General features: G+C 38.0%; 1 protein-coding gene across 5 annotated transcripts in view; it reads left to right on the top strand.

The window, feature by feature from the left end:
• The window catches only part of scap (SREBF chaperone), a 30,998-nt gene extending 6,989 nt beyond the window's left edge, over nt 1–24,009 (top strand). For all 5 annotated transcript variants that reach the window (XM_032559402.1, XM_032559400.1, XM_032559399.1 and 2 more), the window contains 21 exons: nt 1,767–1,884; nt 2,813–2,970; nt 3,320–3,540; nt 4,937–5,042; nt 6,161–6,333; nt 7,759–7,885; nt 9,764–9,876; nt 9,965–10,059; nt 10,181–10,279; nt 10,512–10,724; nt 11,493–11,872; nt 12,566–12,715; nt 14,639–14,840; nt 14,930–15,045; nt 16,919–17,450; nt 17,886–17,971; nt 18,190–18,272; nt 18,447–18,613; nt 18,735–18,815; nt 19,278–19,484; nt 20,719–24,009. In XM_032559402.1, coding sequence (XP_032415293.1) covers nt 1,767–1,884; nt 2,813–2,970; nt 3,320–3,540; nt 4,937–5,042; nt 6,161–6,333; nt 7,759–7,885; nt 9,764–9,876; nt 9,965–10,059; nt 10,181–10,279; nt 10,512–10,724; nt 11,493–11,872; nt 12,566–12,715; nt 14,639–14,840; nt 14,930–15,045; nt 16,919–17,450; nt 17,886–17,971; nt 18,190–18,272; nt 18,447–18,613; nt 18,735–18,815; nt 19,278–19,484; nt 20,719–20,964 — 3,673 coding nt within the window. In that variant the 3' untranslated portion in view covers nt 20,965–24,009. The remainder of the gene's footprint in view (nt 1–1,766; nt 1,885–2,812; nt 2,971–3,319; nt 3,541–4,936; nt 5,043–6,160; nt 6,334–7,758; nt 7,886–9,763; nt 9,877–9,964; nt 10,060–10,180; nt 10,280–10,511; nt 10,725–11,492; nt 11,873–12,565; nt 12,716–14,638; nt 14,841–14,929; nt 15,046–16,918; nt 17,451–17,885; nt 17,972–18,189; nt 18,273–18,446; nt 18,614–18,734; nt 18,816–19,277; nt 19,485–20,718) is intronic.
• Nucleotides 24,010–24,032: the final 23 nt, after the last annotated feature.

Here is a 24,032-nt window from a genome sequence, read left to right as displayed (position 1 = left end):
AGAGAAGATTTGGCTGAGTTCAAGGCCATCTGTACACACAAAACAGCTCCCCCACTGACAACACCACCACTCACTTAACACGTGCACATACAGTGTCTGCTCTTGCTAAATAAGTGGTCCAAGGAGAGGACATAGGTCAGAGACTTGCTTGGGCCCCATCAGTGCAGGGATTGTAAAACAATTGCGCCAATCTAAAACACACTCATGCACCTGCTGCGTGTTCGCCCAGCAGCACGCTGCGGCAGGGTGCTGGCTGCCACCCGAGGGGAAAGCGAGGGAGGAAAGAGCTCATCGACAGGGCTGTTAAAGGCAATGCTGGGGCAGAGGGCTGTGAGAAAGTGGCCCTGTGAGAATGGGATGCCTGTCTCTCCATCTGCCTGACAGGAGGGGGTTTGGCCAAACACAAAAGAAGCTTTTGTGTAGGTACAGTGACCTAGAAGCCCTGGAGGAGGCCATGGAAAGCTTAATGGGGGTGGGGGGAATGAAAGAGAGAGAACAAATACTTTTAAAGGAGTAAAAAATATTTGGACAAGAGCACATCATGCACTTTTAGTGAATGCGTGGATGGTCAACGTTAATCAAAACGAGTGAATCAGCAAACTGAGATTTCTCTGCCTCATTTCAACAGCCCCCAGTTGGTGCACATAAAACCAAGAAAGACTAATTAATTCAGACAGAAAGCGCTCAGTTTTATTTTTAACTTGAAAACGCCTCTTTGAGTCATTTTAGGATTGAGAGAAATTAAAGACTGGAGATGATGTCACTAAGCCTGTAATGATAAAAAAAAAACTTCCTAGATGATAAATTGTCCCAGATATTATTGTGATAAATGATAATAACATTTTGAGCCCACTTTCAACTATTCTAATAATGATAATGACATATCACTCTCATATTAGGTGAGAGTGTAACTTTTTTACACTCTCAAAGGTAAAAAAAAAAAAAGAACATCTAACACTGGAATTGCAAAATCCAAAATAAACAACAACAATAATTAAAATGAATTATGAAGCCTTTGTAACCAAAATTGCATTTCAAAAATTTAACATGCAAATTTAACATGCAACAGGCAGGATTTTGTAGGAAGAAAAAAATGTGAAAAGTAACTACTTTGTACTGAGAACATTTTTTCAAACTGTAGTTTTTAAATTATATTAAATGGAAGCATCTCTAGTTGTTGTTGTCTTGATATAAATGATCAAACTCATTTTGATTTATCATGTGATTAATGTATTTATTGCCTGTTGTGATAGACTTTGCTTTTATTAGTCCATTTGCAAACATTTACTTGCCCCCCTCAGGGTTTTTCTTTCTGTCTCAGAGAAAGATCTGAATCTCACACACATCTCCATTCATCATTCACAGCTCAGTAATGGCAGCATTTTTCCTGTTTTGTTGATATAAGCACAAGCAGGACAATGTTGCCCTCCCACACAGGCCCAGGCATGTAAATAGTGTTGACTCTTGATTGAGATGGACCAACCTAGTTGTAGGAGAAAAATGAAACAGTTTCCTCTTGATGTAGCATGTTCAACTGGGACATACAGGAAAAGCCAGAGGTTCCAGTTTCATCTTCCCTGAAGAGTTTGTCAGCCTCAAACAAAGAAACACCCAGATTTTTTATGACTGTCGGTTTTTTGTGACTTTCTTTGTGGCCTCCTACAGTGAACTGGTTCATTGATTTTATTATTCTAATAAAATATCTGACATATATTTTGAAAACACATCCGGGCTCACAGGTAGCATCTCTGTTGTCGTTCTGCCAGCTATCCGTTGCTGAGGCTTCCTCTGCCTGGCACGGGTCCTGTGGAGTTCACCACTGGGGTGCAAGACTACAGCGTCCCTCCCCATGAGCCTCTGGGAGACCTGGAACGACCAGACTGGGTAAGAGATTAGAGGTTACATATGTATTTAAGGTCTTCAACTAATGATTATCTTAGTAATTGATTAATATGACAATTAATCGGATAAAATAATTGGCACATTCTGTTTTTTTTTTAAGCCTCAGTCTTTTTTATATTGAATATTAGAAATACATTAAAAGATTAAACTAAACAATTAAATTTATTTTGTAAATAAAAAAAACAACTTTTGTTGCCTAAGATGCAATAATATATAATTTCTTATGAAAAATCCTTGATAATTTAACATAAGATGCATCTGCAGCTAAATAAATACTTTTAATATATTATATGTATGAAGTAGACAAACCTCTTTAAGAATGTCTCACACAAGATTTCCACCATAGGTTAAAAACAAATAAGAAAAAAATGCATGGTTTTCAGATTTCAGAAATAAAATCTGAAAGGTGTGGTGTACAAATGTGTTTTACCATCTTTTCTGTTTTCTCCCTAAATAAAAAAACTCTGTACCTGAAAGACTAACGCTGCACATCACCACTAACGCTCTGATCCTACTGCAATTCTGTGGCAGTATCATATAAAATGAAAATATCCAAATCTCCTGCAAGACATGAAAACCATTTCTTTTAGTTGATTTTTAAAACATGCTTCTGCAAAGTATTGTCTTGCAGGGCTTAATAGAAATACAAAAACCATGAGTCATTTTGCTTCTAACTAGCAATTATGTTCTACTTTCTCTACATAATTGTTCATTTGTCACATTGAAATGTTAAAGATTTTAAGTTATAATATTTTGCAATGCAGGATTTATGTAACTGAACTATATACATGCAAGATTCTTACCATCGAGGTTAATATCAGGAAAAAATGCCTGACAAGAGTTATATTTCCTATGAATGAGTCACCTGTCTGTGTGTTGGTGTGTGTTTGTATTTGTGTTTGTGCTGTAGTACCACGGGCCTCCGGTCGCCTACATCCAGCAGGTGTTGGTGAAGGCAGCCGTGTCTCCGTGGGACGGCAGCCTCGTGCCGGTGGACGTGTTTCGGTCGCCTCTGGGGAAAGTCTTCAGTCTGCTGGAAGAGATTCGCAACCACGTCCACTCCGATGGGTAAACAAACCTGTTGCAGCAACAGTTTGTTGTTTTCGTGATAAGCCGGCGTCCTCACGTTTTGCAGGTCAAACAAACTGCTGACCTCTACCTGATTTGTGTCAACAAAAAAGGAAAACATTCATGACTTTAAAAAAAAAACCCTCTTTCACTTGTTTGGCAGCTGCACTGTGCAAGCACTGATGTGCACACTGATTTGTAGGTGAGGCCCTTGTTTGCTGATGATCTGGGATGTTTTCCAGTATATGGACATACTAGCCATATCTTAAATTTGAATTCTGAGTCTCTTTAATTTGTCTTTTTTTAACATTTCCAATCACTTCTACCTTCTGGGTTCTTTTCTTTCCAGCTCTGGCATTCGAAGCCTGGAAGCGCTGTGTCTCCAGGTGACAGACTTGTTTCCAGGGTTACGGCGGATGCAGTCAGTGCTGCCAGAACACGGCTGCCTCCTCGTGTCTCCTGGCAACTACTGGCAGAACCAGCGGGACCTGTTTGACTCGGACTCGGACCTCCTCAAGACTATTCAGAAACACGAACCGAAAGGACTGCACACCTCAGCGACACTGCGAGGTAGAAACTCTGCTGATGATTGATGATTATGCAGGATGGATGCAGAGGGAGACGGTTAAACCTAGAACCCCAGCCCATCAAGTTGTTGTTCTCACTTTTTTTAGCCCCATAACTGTTATCACATTGCATGTAAACATTGGATTAATTTGGAATTTTTTTTGCAATAGGCCAATACAAAGAAGTGCTTTTTTTTAAAAAGTGAAAGGAAAACTACATGGTTTTTTTTAACTTGTTTGGAAATAAAAATCTGAAAAGTGTGTCATTTGGTCTTTGTGATGCTGTCTGTTCACTAATGTTCTTTAACAAAACCTCTGAGGCCTTCATTAGCTGTGTTCCCATTATAAATGTGTACAAAATGTTGACAGAATGTTTCGCAATTGTGGTGTTTCCTTTAAATAAGAAATGTTATTAAAATCACACATAAATTTGTTTGGTAATGCGATAACTTATTAAAAAACTTACTGCGCCATGATCCTCCTTTCTTCGTCTTTTCCGCCAGAATTAACATCTGGTTGTCGATCACATGACTCGTGTGTTGTTGAAAAATGTTTCCATTGTAGTTTTGTGAAATACATTGATTGTGGTTCAGCTGAAACACCACCTCATCTTAGGGCAAAAACCTTTTATCAAAAACGCAAGTCTTTTCAAAATTTTCGTGTTTTCATTATAGACCTTAGATTATAGTGGATTGTATTCATTAATTTTGTTCGTAAGATGTAAGAGTTTTGCAAAATATTCATGATTATATAATTATTTATGTGTTTATTATTATTATATAATTTATATTTATGCTGAAATTCTTAAAAAATACATAAATTTATGTGTTTGTAATGTATGTAAATGGCAAATCAGACAGATTTTAGAAAGTTTGCTTTTTGCAAAGGTAATAGCTTAATTTAGCTTAAACCCAAACTAAATCTCAAATGAAATGCTCTTTCAAATGATCTTGGATCACCTATTGTAAGTCGCTTGTGAGCAAGGATTAATCAGACTAGTGAACTAAAAGGCTTTTATGCTGACTTTGCACAAGCAGTTTAATTTCTGTAGACCTTATATGAATTTATCCTAGCATATTGACCCACCTCTCCATTCAAATGATGCTTATCCAGTAACTGTTTTATCTCCTTGCAGCAGCATGACATCAACATGTACCAAACGCTGGTCTGTCTTGATGTTATACAGCAGTAATAAATGATATCATACGAGTGAGGTACATGGTGGTTGTTTCATCTATAATGAACACCCTCATATTCCTGATAACCGAGGAGTGACTCCTGATCATGCTGAAGTCATTTGTCTGACACGTGGTCTGTGGCCACAATGTAAAAATGCAATTTAGAGCAATTTGCTGCAGTTTTGGGTTAAGAAAAAATAATTCAGTCTTTGTGTGTTTCAGACCTGCTGTTTGGCGTCCCTGGAAAGTACACAGGAGTCAGTCATTACAACAGGAAGAGAGTGGTCACATACACAATCACTGTGGTTCTTTCTAACTATGATGCAGGGTGAGCAAAAAAAAAAAAGTCTTTTTTTTTGGGTGATATTTTTAATACTTTAGACATTTAGACAGTCATGAATCCTACTGACTGGAATATCAATGTTTTTAACATAAGAATTTTCTCTTAGGATTTAATGTCACATTAATTTGGAAACGCCTGTTGATTTAAAGCGTGAATGTTCTGTATAATTTAAATGTCAGAGGACTCCAAGGCCTTTTCTGCTTAAAACTTGTAAAATGTCTTTTGTTACATTTTCAGAAATTACTATGAAGTATCTATTGCAATCCAACATGCATTTGTTTGTCATTGGGTCAAACAAATCACTGTGAGTCATTTAACAAACTTAATTAGAGGACGTGCAACAACTAACTTTGTTTACAAAAGCGATGAGATGAATGTCTTTGTTGGACTCTTTTCCCACAACTAACTTTAAATATATCTTAAGTAGGTTAATGTTTTTCTCAGTATAATTAAAGTTCAACTTGATGTTGAGTTCAATGAATTTATTTCCCAGCCTGAGATCAGAGTCCACTGAAGAAACTCTTTGTTTTAAAATTAAAACTGAATCTTAAAGGACTCCTAAAGAAGTGTTTAGGGCTGCATAATTGTTCTTGCACAAAGGAAATTATTTTTCCGGCCTTAGAATTAAACAGCTGCAAATATACAAGCTGAGACCAGAACATCTTGACTTTATGTGCGAGTCCTGTTTATTACATCAGGTTAGATGTAATATCTGTGTACAATTTAATCATTTTGGACCCAAATCTGTTTGATTACTTGATATATTCATAGGAACTAGACCAGAATTTAGCTTTAAAAGAAGATACGGTTATAATTTTGTGTTTACCTTTATTTATTTGGTGATATGTTGCGTGTTACGCTGCTCAGCCTAGCTCAATTCAGTTGTAGGTCCTTCCAATTGCATTTAAACACCTAATTCTCTAAAAGCATTCATACTTGCACGCTGCTCTAATGTATTAGCGCTTTGCGTAACCATAATACACAAAAAATATTAAAAATTTGTTCTTTGAAACTGAAACCAGGGAAAAACTGCTTTTGTACACTCCTTTGCACTTTTTTGTTTTGTTTAATTATCGTCACGTTGTTCATGTGTGTGTGTCCAGCTTTCTGAGTAGCTTACGGACCCGTCTGAAACAGCTTCACCCGTCGGCCAACTGCAGCCTGAGAGACGACCACATGGTTCACATCCACTTCAAGGAGGAGATCGGCATCGCTGAACTAATTCCCCTCGTCACCACATACATCATCCTTTTCGCCTATATCTACTTCTCCACCCGTAAGTCTGCGCTGCACGTCCGTCCTGTGTCTTTGATCCATTTTGGCTCCACTCTGCGTTTTGTTATTTTTTTTTTTTTGTAAAGGGTACATTCAGTCCAGTGGCCTCTGTGCCTTTGTTTGTGCACGTTTGTTTGAGTGCCAAGGTTGTTCCTGTCTGGTGTGAGGATAATCCCGTGTGATTATCCTCACACTGGAACATTGCACACCTCTGTAAGAATGCAGCGAACAAACCTCCAGCAGCTTCCAGGAAAAACATTACTTCAGAGGACAAACATACAGTATGTACTCAAGACAAAGACTTAATTCAAATTCAATGAGTTAAAAGACATTTTGTACCCCTTTTAAAAGCAGTTTTTCCAAATGTTTCCAAACAAATTGTGTATGACTGCAGTCTTTATTTACTGTATGTCAGTAATCTTTTTGATATCCTCCTATTATGCTAATAACATCTGCAAAGCTTTATTAGCCTATTTATTCTTAAAACAGCAGGTTTCGTTTAACTTTTTTGAGATATTACTTGAATCTAAAAAAATGTCCTGAATTTACTGTTACTTCAAAACAGGCACACAGTGTTCATTATTTGTTTACATACTTTCCTTTTTTAAGCTCATTTGTGATATTGAGATCTCAACTCTGTCTTCAAATGGAGATCTGGGTAATGTAGTAAAAATAAAGATATAAATAAATTTCTGTTTAAATAGATTAGCAACCTTTAAACTCAGTTATGTAGAGTTTTTTAAGAGAACTTTAAATTAATTCAGCAGTATGACAGTTTCCTGGTTTACATTTTGTCTCACTACATATAACCTTTACTTGTTTTCAGACAACTCTGAAGCAATTTTTTTCTTCATTAATTCATTAATTGGTATTTGTGGTTTTTCTTGTTTTTTTTCCTCAGTCAATAAATTTCAGTTTTTGTTTTACTCAACCATAACAAAAAAATTAAGTTGTTGTTATGACTGAGCACAGCCAAAGAAGATGAAATGTAGATATTTGGCCAATTGAATTTTTTCTTTACTTATTAAAACCCTAAAATTGACAGAATGTTCACTTTACTTTAACTGAGACCGTATAAGCTGTAATGTAAACTTGAGATAAAACAATTAATTTGGATTATTAATTGGTTAAATTTAATAGAGGGAAATAAAGGCTTTTTTTCATGCTATTGCAGGTTTGAAGTTGTGAAAGAAAGAATTGATAGCTACAGCTACTGCTGTGCTAAGCGATAAAATGTAAAAATCTTTATTAAAAATATGTTATTTTAATTAAAGGTTAACTGTGCATGTAACTGTACTGTATGGTTTGTAAAATAATTATATCCAGGCTAATGTGTCCATCAGATATTAGTAACCAGATAGCAACAAAGGGATGAAGTAATCTCTAATGAACAGTTAATCAATAACCTTCTCCTCCGTCCTTGCAGGTAAGATCGACATGGTGAAGTCTAAGTGGGGCCTGGCCCTGGCTGCTGTGGTGACAGTCCTCAGCTCCCTGCTCATGTCTGTGGGCCTGTGTACTCTGTTTGGCCTGACGCCCACGCTGAACGGAGGGTAGGAGTGCCCACATTTTTCTCATGCTTTGGTTAAGATAACGTAAAAAGGTTTGGTTTGTCCTCCACCACCAGACATGGTTGGTGAGAATTCAACATTTTTTCGTCAGTTTTCGCACTTTATGGTTTGGAGAGATTTCTTCAAACCCAGCACTTTTTTTTGTTTTCAATAAAGTGTTCAAAAAGCTGCTGAAAGGATCTAAATGTAATTTAGGATGATTTGTTTAAACTGTACTATATGACAGTGAGTAATACTCCCATGTTGTTCATATATGATATGTGTTGTGAAGTCACAACTTTTAGTTTCTGTACTGCTGTTAGAACAATACAGCTCTTATGGAATCCCCTTCATGTTATTTATTTACCTTAGTATGCATTATTGAGATAAACATTTACTCCCCTAGGAGACTGTCAGTTTCATTATCTGTTGCCTTATTCTGCTTACTCACTTGCATTCACGCACAACCGACACACATGCTTCAGACTTCCTGTTTCCTCCACGCTGACTTCAAACTGATGTCTGTTAATGTTTATAACCAAAACTCAAAAGTCAGTGTGTCATTGTTGATAGGACAGGAAGTGGGTTGGACTACTTCAGAGGGAGGAGCTTCTGTCTTGTTGACGTTAACTGGTTCATCCAATCATTTGAGGATTATTAAAGAGCTGATATTGTGGCGTGACAATGGCACCCTGGTGTTCAACCACTGCCTAAGATCCACGCATGTCTGCCGTAGGCTGTGCTCATTAGGGGTGGGCTTGTACAAACAAAACCCGAACAACACCAACTTAACAAACTGTTAAAACTGGAAGACCCATATTTTTAAAACTGATGACTTTTTCTATGCACAACTGATCAACTCTAATTTTTAAAATGTTTGTTGTTTGATTAATAACTCAAAAGACGCAACTTTGGTGTGAACTCTGCTTAGTCATGATTGGCTTCACACTCAAGGCTACAGAGCTTATCCCGCTCATGTGTGTAGGCGTGTTTATGTGTGTGATGTAATATATAGTGTTCCTGACTCCTCTGTGACCCAGTTATACACTTACCTCCAAAGCTCCTGCTTATCGGTAGTCTCACACTAATCTCTCGTCACTTTGGAATGGGAGGAAATTCCCTGCAGGCATCAATCAGTTGCTAACAAAATGTTCTGATTGGCTGTTTTCCTGAAGCAAACTTTTCTTCTCTCTGAGAAAAATCCCTTTGACAAACAGATTCCATTGCAATTTGTATCAGTGTTCTCATTTTTATGACATGATTTTAATGTTAGCCGCTTTTTATGGTAAATGAGGATTATATTTATTTGGCTTGTGGTTGATTTTCTTATGTGTTTATAACTAATTGAAGAGGCTTATCTTAAGGACCAGATAAATCGGATGAAAGTGGATTATTCAGGTGCTTATTCCACTTATATTTTGTAGTTTATGGTAGCTGCATTCACTTTCATATCCAAAGTAGGTCTGGGCAATAAATTGATCTCATTGATTCATTGAATTTTCTGTTTATGAAGATTTAATTTTTGGATTTTTTTTTTCACCAATGCATGCTTTGGATTTTCATGGCTCAGTCATATCAGCCCTCCCATTGCATACTATCTTGTTAGGAATGGAGCTAATATTACAAATTTCGTTGAAAGGGGAGTCAAACATCCAGGAGAAACATCTTCAGAGAACTTTTATTCAGCTCAACGTGTCGATGTGATGTCTATATGCTAACGGTGTTTAGGAAGTTAGAATGGGTCTTTGTCAGTCAGAAGAGTTCCTTAAAACGCTTTGACAATCCTGCAAACGCCAGTTGTGATTTCTTTAAGGGTTTGAAGCTTTCTGACTCATTCTTTTTGTTTCCTAATAGGTTAATGTACCTTTTGTTTCCTTGCAGTGAGATCTTCCCTTACCTTGTTGTCGTGATCGGCCTGGAAAATGTGTTGGTGCTCACCAAGTCTGTGGTTTCCACCCCCGTTGACCTTGAGGTTAAACTTCGAATTGCTCAGGGTAAGGTTTTCACCCAGCCATCTTTTTAGGATTCACTGGGATTAAAAACACGTAGCACCGCTTAATATTTTGTCCTTTGCTTCACTAGGCCTTAGTAATGAGAGCTGGTCTATCATGAAGAACATGGCCACTGAGCTGTGCATCATCCTGATTGGATATTTCACTTTGGTGCCAGCTATCCAGGTTGGAGAAATTTGCTTTAATCATTGCATCATGAGAAACAAGATGATTTTGTTTAAAAAAAAAAAAAAAAGATTAACTTTAAGAATATAAAGTGATGTAAACAAATTTTTGTCTTGTGCAGGAGTTTTGTCTTTTCGCTGTCGTGGGGCTCGTTTCTGACTTTTTTCTGCAGATGTTTTTCTTCACAACAGTCCTGTCTATAGATATTCGCCGTATGGAGGTAAGACTTGCATGAAAAAACAAACATATGATAAGAAAACATATTATTTTACTTCTGAGAAGGAGTCCTACTTCAGATACAGTCTAAGTTGTTATATTAGTTTTTTTTTGCATAGGAGGGTAAACAACTGTGTGTAGCGAATAAATAATAATCAAGAAATTGGTGATTTACTTCCTACGCAACTTTAGTGAAGGTAACGTCAATATTAAAAATGAATTTCAATTAATTACAGCTGGCTGACCTGAACCGCCGGCTTCCCGCCGAAGCCGGCCTGCCTCCATCAAAACCGGGACCCCTGCGAACACGTGAGGCCCCTCCTCCGCCTCGGCCCTCCCCTCACACAATCACTCTGCAGACCCCGGCCTTCAGGAACCTGAGGCTCCCTAAAAGACTGCGTGTTGTGTACTTCCTGGCCCGCACACGCCTGGCCCAGCGCATCATCATGGTGAGACAGCTCATCTCTTTTTGCTATGTGTTGTGACTGGTTTTAGTTTTTAAATTAAGTTTTAAGTCAATTTATTATTTGATTGATCCAATTCTGGTTGCTTTTTTTCTATTAAGGCACTATTGTAGCTAAAGTTGAACTTTCATTTTTTTTTTTTTGTTTCTAAGGCCAAAGGTGTTTATTTTTACTTTTTCTTTGAAAAACTAACTCTAAAGGTTGTGGATTCAAAATCATAAAAACGTCCTTCATACCAAGTGTTTTGCAGTGTTTTTATAAGATTATTAGAAGATGTCCTGAAGTGGCTGGAGTTGTCTCTAGATATTCGACTAATGTAGTGCTGTTTCTCCCCCAACTGCTGCTGCGCTCTGCTGGTCAGCTGGTTGAAAGGAAGTTTCTATACGTTTTCCTCACTTACAAGAAAGACAAAAACAACACATTACAAACAATCTGCCTATGAAGACTACTGGAGCATACTAAATTTATTCTATGTTTATTCTGTATTTTTAATTAAGTCTACGTATTAAAATAAAAATGCCAATGAAAAAATGTTGTAGGTAACATAACATTTTTTGTATTTTATCAGCAGTAGGATATTGACTTTTTCTGGCTCAAATTAAAACAAATAATTTTAAATATTTTTGTGTTTTTTGATCTTAATATTCTGAAATAGTAGTATTTTTATTAAAGTTTATTAAACCATGAGCCCATGGCCAATCCCAATTCAACAAATTCACAAGTTCTAGTCGTGTTTTCTCTCCACATTTTCAGGCTGGTACGGTAATCTGGATCGGCATCCTCGTCTACACGGACCCGGCTGGAATCCGCACCTACCTGGCCGCGCAGGTGTCCGAGCAGAGCCCCCTGGGGGACTCCGGCGGAGGCGGTTTAAGCCCCCATCTGGCAGTGGCACCGGTTTTCCGTGGCGGGGATCCTACCAGCACCCTGAGCATCCACCGTGCTCCGGCTCCAACTCCCCTACCTGAAAACCAATCACAAGGTCACCTTGGCCCAGCAGGACCTCTTCCCCATGCCCCGCCCTCCGTGCCCCAGATCACCTGGGGGGCCGAAGATGAGGAAGGATGGAGGAGATTGTCTTTTAGACATTGGCCGTCGCTTTTCAGCTACTACAATATAACTTTAGCAAAGAAGTGAGTATTGCCTCAAATTACGAATTTAGTATTTTGTCTGTAACTCTAAAATAGGAGACTGGATTTAAACGTTTGTTATATTGAACTTTATGTAACTAGTAAAAGATTTGTATATACAAATAGAAAACAAATTTTAGTATACATTGGTTTGGTTTTATTTTCCTTCTGATTTCAGTTTCCAGTTAAATGTGTAAACTTTGCTCTAAAATGCTAGCAAAGCGTTATTAGTAACTTTAGTAAAATCACAGCGGTACATTTATCAAATGACTTGCATTGAAATCATGGTTGGGTCAGATTTTCTCTTTGATTTAAAAACAGGATTATAGCAACAAGAAGAGGATTATAGGATTTTTTTTTAACAAATCTTAAAAATGATTAAAAAAAACATGTATCTGGCAGTCATTTAAGAAATACATTTTTATTTTGTTTCAACCTTCTATTACTTTAAGAGTGAATTTTGTCATTCTGTATAATAATGCTTTTATATTTTAGTAAAAAAATAAAGTACCCTAATGTTTGCACTACGATTGCAATATGACATTCTTAATAAATCTAACATTACTGACTTTACCGTCAAAATTACTTTCAGCTGCTTTTTTGTTTTCAAGAAGGCATGAAAGATTAAAGCTGTGTCTTCCTTTATTTAAAGTCCAATTTTTGGATAAAAAATGTCATCCTCCTTGTCAATTTTAGATATATCAGCCTTCTCCCGGTAATTCCCGTCACGATTCACTTGAGCCCCCAGGAGGCCATTGACACGCGTCACCCTCAGGACACGAGACACCCTCCTCCACCAATCCCTAAAGTTTCTGCAGATATACAGACAGACCTCACCCTCTACAAGTAAGTACTTCAAACTACACAGACTTCTGTGTATTTCTGTGTATTTGTTTGGGAAACAAACCCACTTTGTTTCCTTTAAATGCATCAGCAAAGAATATTTTACTTCAGTCAGAAAAAGCTTCCTGAATTTATGTCAGTTAGACCAAACATGTCTGGAAATATTTAAGGTGAACCTAGTGAAAACAATAATTTTAAGTAGTATTTATCTATGCTTTTCTAAAAGTTGGGTCTTATAAACAGAATGTTTGTTTACCACATGTAACCTATTTCATATATTTTAAATAAGTAGTTGCCTTTCCATTGTACTGTGTGCAAAAGGGCTTCCAAATTATTTTGTAAGAATTACTACAGAACCAAAGAGTAACGGACAGTTTTAATATCAGACTTGCAGCCCGGTTGACTGGTTGATATCTGAATCTACAGATGGGGCATTAAGTTGTAGAAAAATGTAGCTAATCCTCTTGAGAAAGGATTTCTATGCAGCTAAACTATGCTGGGTTTTATAGTTTACTGAGATGTTGTGCTAAGTTTCAGATTTTATTATATTAAAGGAAGTTCCAGATTTAATCATATAAAATCTGGAACTACTTTTCTAATTTCAAATCATTATTAGGCTACATTCACAAATTAATGTGTGATATTATAAAGGCCAGTATTTCTATCCAGTCGTGTTTTATCATCTTCTTCATCTACCTTCTCTCCAACAATGTCTGGAGTTGAGTTGTCTTTTTTCTGTGTTATATAAGACATTGTGTTTTCTCCCAACTGCAGTTCACTGGAGTGGAAGCTGATCTTTTCATTTCAGACTGTATGTTAGTTTTCAAATATTTGGGTCAGGGTCACAGTTGGAGAAGAGGCTGTTGAGTTCATCTGACCCTGAAACAGATAGAAGACCAGTGTACTAACGATCGGTGTTGCATAATTTAATGAGGGGCATATGATGAAACCCAAAAAACTTCTTTTTAGAACAATTATTTTTATTTTTTTTTACCACAGGGGGGAATAAGTTGGTAAAATAGATTTAAATCGGCTGGGAGATTCTCTTACTGGGAATGTCTCACACAGATTCCAAGTATTCAAAACGTTTCCGTGTCCTCTTCCCAGATTTCTGGAAAATTGCTGCTGCCCCATGCTGGTAAAGATAAACCTGAGGCTTTGTTGAGATAACATGAGATTTGCTTTGGAGACAAGTATAAACTGGTTCTTACACAGAAGTGGAATGTGCACTGGTTTCTTTCCTAACATCTGCTTTTACTGGCTCGAATGGTGAAAATAAAGAAATAAAGTACAAATCATGGCTTAATTATTCCTATTTATGTCAGTTCTGTGTTACGTTTTTCTCTTTTTTTTCTTCTTTTCTTAGATGAAGAGTTAAGACCAGATACATTTTATCCCCTCATTAGATTTAAACGGAATAAAAAAGAAAACTTTTTTTTTTCAGAAGTAAATGACAAAATGTTGACTGTTTCTTTACAGGCCAATAATTGAAAGTTTTAACACTTAGAACTAAGGCTGATTAAATCCTTCCTTTTTCTGTTCTACTTTTTACATTTTTAATTTCTGTTTAAAAAAGGAAAATTCAGATTACTGTAGTTTAGAAAGTAAAATAATAAAATTCTGCTCATGTTAGGATTGTTCAGGCTCCAAACTTTACTGGATACATTAAGTTGTTGCAAAGCCAGTTTTGCTCAGAGAAGGTCATCATCTCATCATCATTTTAACTCCACATTCCTCAGTTGAAAGCAGGCAGATTTTCCTTGTGCTGGTCAGGATCTTGTGAAATATGCTTAAGACATAAATATCTCCACTTGTGCAGATAGTTACATGATCGGTGGTTCATGGATTAGAAACAAAATTTGTACTGCCCTCATATTCTGAGAGAGTTTCGTCATTTCTGCCTTCTTCTCCCCACTTCCTGTCCAGGGTGGCTGCTTTGGGCCTGGCTGCAGGGGTCCTGCTGGTTCTTCTGCTCTTCTGCCTCTACCGCGTTCTCTGCCCCCGTAACTATGGCCGAAACGGTGTTGCTCACGGGCGTCGGCGACGAGGCGACCTGCCCTGCGACGATTACGGTTATTCTCCACCTGTCAGTGAGATCTCTCCTCTGCTGCTGAGGGGACACAGTATGGTAGGTAGGGCTTTGGAAGACTAATAAAAATGCTTCATGGTATTATAAAACTTGTTTGCAAACATGACTCCACTCATTGGTTCTTGCAGGACATTGAGTGTTTGGCTAGCGATGGGATGTTGCTGGCCAGCTGTTGCTTGGCGGGACAGATCCGTGTTTGGGATGCCCAGACTGGTGACTGCCTGACGGTGATCCCAAAGCAACGGTGAGGTCACAATCTGAATTTCTTCTTCAGCTACCCTTACCCTGCCCTTACAAGCTTTCCAGACTTTAACCAGTTTGATTATTTACAATTCTTCTATTTGGGACAAGGAAAAGAATAAGATCATTTAGTCTTTTTTATGAACCCTTATCTGCATTTTATGATGCTGTAATAAAAACACAGAGAGGTCAGGTTTACTTTGTAGGAAGGTTCCACGTTGCAGACTTGTAATAATGACTAATACACACCTTCCTGTTCATTGTAGTTCATCTCTGTGCTCTGTGGCTCTACAAACATGTTTAAAAGTAACTTGAACCATGAAATGTCTTTAAATTTCTTGAAGCAAAAGTACTTGTAGCGAGTCCTCCAAATGATTTCCTAATTTGTATTACTGGTACAGCTAAAAATGTTAAATATCATGAAAATATTAGAAAATGGAACCTGCATATTACTTAGATTAGTGACAGAGTAAAATATTTGAAGTCTTTATTATGATTTTTAGAGTTTAGGGCTTACCGATAATGTAAATGTAACTTTTTTGCCAAATGTAATGTTATGTCTGACAAATGTAGATTTAAAATAAATGTTTGTACTTTGTTACTTTAATTGAAGGAGCACTGATAATTTAAGGAAACGTTAAACCTTAATTATGAGTTAATTTGTTCACTGGGGGTGAAAATGCATGTTAAGAATTCAGTTTTTAACAAAAGAACTGGAATCACTCTTACTGGCAACCCCAACATTTCCTACAAAATGAAAGTGATTCAAATATTTTTTAAATTTATGATTAGCTTTTTTTAAATTTAATCTGAGTTTCCTGGGAACTAATTAGTAATGCGAGACTCCTGTTTCCTTGGGGCATAAATATGGCGTGACACATAGGCATATTTCTCTTTGTCACTACCAATGAGGCTTAAAGAGGACTCATTTTTATTCATTTTGGCATCAAAAATCTGCAAAGCTTATTGTTAAAAAGTCTCTAACAACCAGTAGATGCTATTTTTGGAAAGTGTTTTAACATCACAAATATAAAGATGTGCAGCTTTCTAGACTCTGTTAACTGGAATTGTGTGCCTTAGTCTGATGAGAGTAACATTAAACAAAAGACAGACATGTGGTAAACAACTTTTCTCTGTCTGCTATGTGCACTGAAGAATCTGTGATGCTGTGGGTCATCTCTTCAAAAGTCCCCATAAAATTTACTACAGTGCATAAATTATTGGAAATGCTAGATTTAAAAAAAAAAAAAATTAAATCCCAAAGCACTGAAAAAATCTCAACATGAAAACAGTTCCAGTCACAAAATGAGTGATTTTGTTCAGTAGGTTTTTTCCTCCGCTGAATAAATATACTCAAATTAACAGTTGGTTATTTATATTTGTTCAGTGTGAACAAATGCTTAGGTAAAAAAGATTATTTTCAGAATGCACGACATATCGACATCAACATCGGTATTTACCAATATTAGTCATTTTTCACATGTCTGTATTGGTCCGATAAATAAAACTGGGCCATATTAACTGATATTTTTCGCCAGCTTGTTGCTGTTTGTTTTTGGAGGTGGAGGTGAGGAGGTTGATCACGTGACAGTTATAGTGATGCAGCGCAGGATTGTGGGAATTTTAACTGAAGCAGAGAAGCAGTAGTGAAGTCAGCGATGTGGTTATTTTCCAAGCTTTTGAAAGCTTAGTGAAATATATCAAATATTCAGTATAGGAAAATACCATCTCTGCCTAAACAGCAATTTTAATATCGGGCCAAGTTTTCACATCAGTGCAGTTTGAAGGCTTTTCCCAACTTTTTTCTTCTACCTCTTAGAGGAAGAAGCAGGCTGCTCTCTCTTCGTATCCATCTGATTGTTCTGGTTTCTCTACAGATTAAGACGATGCAGCAGCAGTGGCTGTTGGGAGCAGCGAGACGTCTGGGACACGATAACTGCAGAGTCCGACTGTGCCTGTGAATCTAGAGACCCGAATCTCGGCTGTGACGGGGTATCGGAAGACGACTGCTACCCGCTGAGACGTCGCACCGCTCCGACCCGGCCGCCTCTCTTCACCGACCAGCCCGACCTGACTCCGCTCATCGACACCAACTTTACCTCCCAGCCTCCCTCCAACCTCGCCACGCCACCCAGAGGAGGGTTCGACTTCGGAGGCCTGGTGGAGCGCGCCTACATGGAGCATGAGCCTCCGTCGCCGTCTACGTACCCGTCTCCTTCCTCCGCCTCCTCCTCGCCTCCTTCAGCCACATATCTCCAGAGGACCCTGAGCCTGGGGGACGCATCCGGGCCCCCAAATCAGGCTGTCGGGGCTGGGACGCAGTCCGCTGGAGACTGGGAAAGCTCTGTCTGGGCCATGGAGCTGAGAGGGAATCTGATCGCTGCTGGGAGGAGCAGCGGCAAACTGGAGGTGTGTGAAACTAAATTAAATGTTGTTATGGCTCATTTAATTCAAGAGTTATTGTAGATGCTGACGGCTTTAGGCAGAAAAAATCTCTTGTAGGGTTAACTCTAACCCTTGTTTCAGGTATAACATATTTACTGGCAGAATGTTTTTTTTTTTATCTTAAATGTAAAATGTATATATTTATTGTACAATTTTGGCCTAATTAATGCTCTGATTATGGCCTTCATCGATTGGGCTTTTGCAGTTTCCGTATTATCCAGTTAACGATGAACCATCTACTAAATTAGTTGGCGATTATTTTAGTAATCATGATTAATAGTTATTTCAGCTCTAGTTATAAAGGCTCTACTTTGAAGTAAACAACAATTAGAGATCTGATTTATTAAAGACTAAGAACTAAACATTTGAAATAAAGTACATTTTTTCATGTGGCTCCAGCTGTGGGATGCAGTGGAGGGGTCTCTGCGGTGCAGTAATGAAGATGGAGTCTCTGGTATCACTGCGCTGGCGTTTCTTAACAACAGGTAAAACTCAGATCTTTTACTTTTCTTCTTAAAACAAAAATAAACAAAAACAAGACACATCTATATATGTGTGTGTTTTTGTTTATTTAATTTAAAAAATGTTTTCTTTTATTAATTTATTTCTCTTCGCTTGTTTTTAACTTCTGTAAAGTTGGATGTGAAAAGTGGAAGAAATGCATCATGTTCTGATATCTGTTCTGATGTTCTGTTCTCCTCAGAATCGTGGCAGCGCGACTGAACGGGTCGTTAGATTTCTTCACTGTTGAGATTAACAAACCTCTGGGTTTGCTGCAGTACAGAGGTGAGATGATCCTTATATTTATTTGAAATGTGACACTATTTAATGTATACGATTAGTAAATGTGATATATATTCTTTTGACAATGTCAATACATTTCTGTGTTAGACATTGAGGCAGAAATGGCCTTGAAAAGCTGCGATAACAGAGAAATGATCCCTGCTGTGATGCCTTCAGGTGCCCCCGGGCGAGGCAGCATGCCCCCGTCTCCCTGTTACAGCAGCGAGGACCTGATCAGCTGTCAGCTCACTCGCTCTGTGCAGTGTGCCCACCAGAAGCCGATCACTGTGCTGCGAGCGGCAGCAGGCAGGGTGGTCACCGGCAGTCAAGACCACACAGTCAGGGTAACACCAAAACTTCTACAATTTACAACCAGAATGTTTTAAAACGCCGCTGGCTTCTCTATTTTTATAAAATGCAACAGAAAAGGAAACAAATACTCTTTATTATTTACTGTTTGGTCAGGTTTATCGTCTGGAGGACTCCTGCTGCCTTTTTACCCTGCAGGGTCACTCTGGGGGGATCACAGCCATCTACATTGACCAGGTCAGTAACACAACAATCCATCTTTACTCTTCTATCAACTGGCTAGAACACCAAACAGTCAAACATAATTTAGTCTACAAATGTTGACTGTAGAAAAATAAATGTGATTCAGGTTGTTTAAAACAGGGTTTAGTTTTATATATTTTATTTTATTTTTTCCATCATGTAGTTCCTGGTTTATTTTTTAAAGCACTGTAAGTAGTTTCAACATTTAACATACAAGCTTATTAATTTATATAATATTTCTATGATTTTTTTAATGAAAGTAATCAAAACTAAAACAAAGGAGTATGAAATTACTCCATTGAATGAATGAATGAAGTCGAATAGTATTATAATTTTATTCTTGTAATATTATGACTTTGTTCTCTTAATTTTATGTCAATTTTTTTTTCTTAGCATGGCCCTAATACTCCATCATTCAAAACAAATAGAAAAGCAATAATTTATTTTTTTCATCAGACGATGGTTCTAGCGAGCGGTGGGCAGGACGGCGCCATCTGTCTGTGGGATGTCCTGACAGGAAGCCGTGTCAGTCATGTCTACGGTCACCGTGGCGACGTCACCTCCCTTGTCTGCACTACCTCTTGTGTCATCAGCTCAGGACTGGATGACCTCATCTGTATCTGGGACCGCAGCACTGGCATCAAACTGTACTCCATACAGCAGGTACTGAACGGGTCGCAGAAAGTAATGGTAGAAATACAAAGAGAACCGCAGAAAATATTTTTTTGTTAGGTGAAATAAAAAATAAGTCATTCTTTAAGTCATCTTTTGAACTGTCAAAGTTGGAATTTTGACACTAAATACAAAGCTTTAACAAATATACGTACCGGTTTTTATTACCTCATTTCATTTCAACCATAAACCTCAACAATCAAAGGGTATGAATACTATTTCATCCCCTTTATCTTTAGTTTTTCTATTATCGGTTTAAAGTTTGAGTAAATCCTTTCCTGAAACAGGGAGTGTGTGTGCATCCTCAAAAGGTCTTAAGCTCATGTTTCTAAAATAAGGCCTTAAATTCTTTCTTTTTTTTAAAAGTTGGTGTGAAACACTTTAATCACGGTTCTTAAATTTTATTGTGGCAGATATTTTAATGTAAATTTTGCCACTGGGACTCTTCTGTCTGACAAAATTTTGAGTCGTTTGCAAACATCTTCATTGCGTTCAGTGAGGCTACTGCCAATTAGCTGCTAATTTATCCTTGCTAGCTAGCTAGCTTTTTTGTCTCAGTAATGTAAGTGCAAATTTATCGCCAGTCGTTTTGGCCACTGGCTGACCTCTGATGCTCCTGCCAGCAAATATAAGGATAGATTCAAAAAACCGTTAAGCGTGGCACCATGGGGGTTAATGCTGTAGAGCCAAATGCAATGTCAAAAGCATAAAGCCGAGTTCAAAGTTTTTGCTCTGCTTGTTGTAATTCAGCAAGTTCTCCCAACCATTCTTCTATTTATAGTTCTTCCCGTCTTAAATTTCATTCAAGGTGGCATTAAAAATATCCTAAAATTTGACTTGGTGAAACAAAAAGGTTAAGGCCTTGAAATGTCTTAAATTCATTTTTGACTTTTTTTGTTTTTTTGATAGTTGGCCTACACTACATTAAATTTTGTCGTGGTATGACTTTCTTGCCCAGCATTAATTTGAGTGACTCAAGGCTGTTGATGCTACTGCAAACTATCTGCTAGTTTACCCTTGCTATCTAGCATTTTTGCCTAGATTTCTTGCTTCTATCATGGACACGTGCTATTTCACCACCAGTTGAAATAGCACTGGCTAACCACTAACAAGCAAGTGGTTAAGACATTTGTTTTAACCACTTGTCCACTTCTGCTGCCAACCTGTACAAGGCAAGGTGCAAAAAAAAAAATCCTCATTTTAACTGGTTGCTTCTGCTCACCAGGAGGTTGGCTGTGGGGCCAGTCTTGGCGTGATCTCAGAGTCTCTGCTGGTGACGGGGGGCCAGGGCTGCGTTTCCTTCTGGGACCTGAACTTCGGCGACTTGCTGCAGACCGTCTACCTGAGCCAGAGCGGCGACGGTCAGGGCGTCCGGCAGCTGCTGGTGCTGGACAACGCCGCCATCGTCTGCGACTTCGGCAGCGAGCTCAGCCTGGTCTACGTTCCCTCAGTGCTGGAGAAACTGGACTGAGGAAGATAGGCAGCTGGCACCGGGTGGGAAACACTCACTCAGCTCTATCATCTTACTTTTTTTTTTCATATCAATTATGAGACGTTCAGATGTTGAGAAAGGAAAAAACTATCTTAAGGGTCATGGGATATGAAATCAAATCCATCATTCCCCATCTTTTTGTTCATTTTAAGTGCGAGCTTGTGCGTTTGCGTCGTTGCTCTGCCCTGGATGCTGCTGACTTGGATGGGACTTTCTGTGATCCGACCCTCTGAATGAGGAAGATGGAGCAGTTTCATTTTTGTCTGTTGTTTTTGTTTTGTTTTTTCTATTCCTGCTGTGCCGTTTCACTTGACAGGAAAATGAAGTCACAGTTCTGCAGCCTGTTGGGATGAACAGAGTTATGCGAGAGTGTTTTTGTGTGTGTGTGTATGAAACCTAATCCAAGCCTTTTTTTTTTCCCCCAAGCAAACATCTTCTGAAAGGTAGAACTGAATTGTGAGGAAGTGTGTGTGGGCATGTGTGTGTCTGTGTGAGTGAGTCGTGTTGGGGGGAGAACTGGTGATTACTGTAAAAAGTAAACCTCCGGTGGGGGATGTTTTTATATGTATAAATCTATTATTTATTAGCAATATGTTTTTAAGTAACAGTTTGTTTGTGAGTGGCTAATCCCAACTCTTAAACTTCAATGTTAAGTGGAAATGATGATGACTTTAAATGTAGGAAGGTGTTTGTTTGGCAGCGTTGAGCCAACTTTTTAAACCGGCCGCTTTTAATATTAAGCTGGAAAGTGTTGGAGGCGTTGAGTCCAAACTGCCTCTGAGTCCTGCGTGAGTGGGCGGGGCTAGGGGCGGGGTCTGATTCACGCTACTCCTTCATCAGGCTACCTCCATTCTTGAATTTTGTTGACTGATGATTTTGTGCACAAGTTCTCACCTCCTTCTTTACGCTTGTCGCCTTCTGAGGTTATTTTTCCAAATCATTTTCTTTTGTCCAGACTTCCAAACCCAAAGTAAACCTCAGTAACTTTATCATTTTCCTTCCCAATAGTAGTATAAAAGAAAACATGAAATTTTGGTCATTTTTTTTAGGTTCCCATGAACTAAATTATTGCCATGCACTGGGACGTTGTTACTGAAGGAAGTTAACTATTTTTGTATCAGTAAAGTGTTTAAAAATGAAGCCTAGAAAGTGGAAGAAGCAATTTAACAGGAATTATGGTTCATTCAGACTGCAAGACTCTAATGAAAGTTAAAGAAGCTGGATCTGGAAATGTTGGCAGGCTCTTTAGCAGAGTGGAGGTAAGGTTTTACCTTTACCAGTGAAAGTGATGTGCAAAGCGCATTAATCTCTAAAATGGTTTAAAAATGCCAAGCTCTGTAATGTAATTCCTGCATCAGAAATGCTCAGTTTAAAGTTGCTTCCACTCATGGCGGAAGACTAGAGTAAAATATTTCAAAATGTTAATTATAGCAGAATAGCAATTTGAGGCAAAGTTTTACAGTCTGACCAGTGCATCTCTACTAAAAACTAAACTTCTTTAGAGTTAGGAGTGTTGCTGTGAGAGGCAGTCAGACATTAGAGAGATTAAGCTGTATAAGAATGTAACTGAACCCTGGGTACTTTTCCAAGTTGCATTCTTTGAATTGCCTGCAGATTTACAGATCAGGAAAACGCTTTCATTAGACCAAAAAGAAAAAAAAAATCTGTATTTTTGTTTCCGATTTCTAAAACTCAGCAACTTCTATTGACCGTTTTTAACTCAGAAGCATTCATTTGACTGAATAAAAGGAATCGAAGTTATCTTCCCTGATCTCCTCACTTGCGGTTTAGAAAACTGTTGAGAATGTAATCCACCTCATCACATGATTGACTTTTTCCCCCCCCAAGCAAAGAAAATCCGGAATGTATTTTCTCCATCTTCCCAGCTACAGTTTGTTTTTTCTTCTGAATGTAGCCTCAGGTTAGCCACGTTATTCCCTCACAACATGAGCTGAGTGCACTACTAACTGACTCTGTTTGATATGTTCACACATTTTAATGCACTTTTTGCTAAAATCAGCTTCCAGTTAGGAGAGGTGGGTGCGTTTAGGCTCCCACACAACATCTGCAGCACTGGTAACACATGCTGTGGTTTCTCTGGGACGCAGCCAACGTGTTATGAGAACTCGGGTTTTCTAATTATGATTCAAACAAGCAGTCAAATTGCACCTGCATCCCACAGAAACCAGGCCATGTTGCCACCTTGTCCGTTTGTTTCCTGCTGTCTAGTCGAGAAAAGCTTTGGAATTACATTTGTGTAGTTTTTGTTTTTTTATATTATTTTCTAACTATTTTTCCTTCTAGAAATGTGAATGAGTTAAAGCTGACGTTTGGCATTTTAGAAAATATAAATGTTCCTAAGTGCTGAGAACAGAATATTTAAATCCAGGTAGGACGACGGCGCAAAGCACAAAAAATAATCTGAAGTAAAGTCTTCCTTAAGGGATAAATCTACCCTCTGGAGATTTTTTTTATTGCTGCTAAATATTAGAAAAACGTGACTGATAATGAAATTATACAAGGATTAGGGCCACTGACTCTGCCTTTCTTTACTCTGAATTTGAGAAACAAATCAGAACTCTCGACTTTAATCTGGAAAAAAAAAACACTTAGCCAAAAAAGGAAGAATTAACTTTTTGATAGAGACTATTTTGACTTTTATATCTACTTTGACATTTTTCTGTTCAAATTCCTTTTTTTTCTCAATTAGAGAAACGAGTAAGAATTTTGGCTTTAATCTCAAACCTTATTATTAGAGAGCCCTCCAGCTAAAAATACTGATTAAAAAAGTAAAAAAAACTTTTTTGTCTGTCTCAATTTTAACGGAATATCCTCCACCCCAAAATTCAGTGGTTCTAATCGTTTTCCGTAAAACGATCACGGGCGTTGAACCCACATTTTTCTCACTCTTCCTTGTCTCTCAATCGTCCTTTGTTCCATTCCATTGGTTAATCATAGTACAGAGTGTGGTAGGTAGCTATTAAAAATTGTTTGATAAATATTTATATTTACCAAAATGCCAAACATTTTTTTATGGAGCAAGTTCA

This window comes from Xiphophorus hellerii, chromosome 3 (genome assembly GCF_003331165.1).
Source record: "Xiphophorus hellerii strain 12219 chromosome 3, Xiphophorus_hellerii-4.1, whole genome shotgun sequence".
NCBI classification, from domain to species: Eukaryota; Metazoa; Chordata; class Actinopteri; order Cyprinodontiformes; family Poeciliidae; genus Xiphophorus; species Xiphophorus hellerii.
This window is presented reverse-complemented; position numbering and strand designations above follow the sequence as displayed.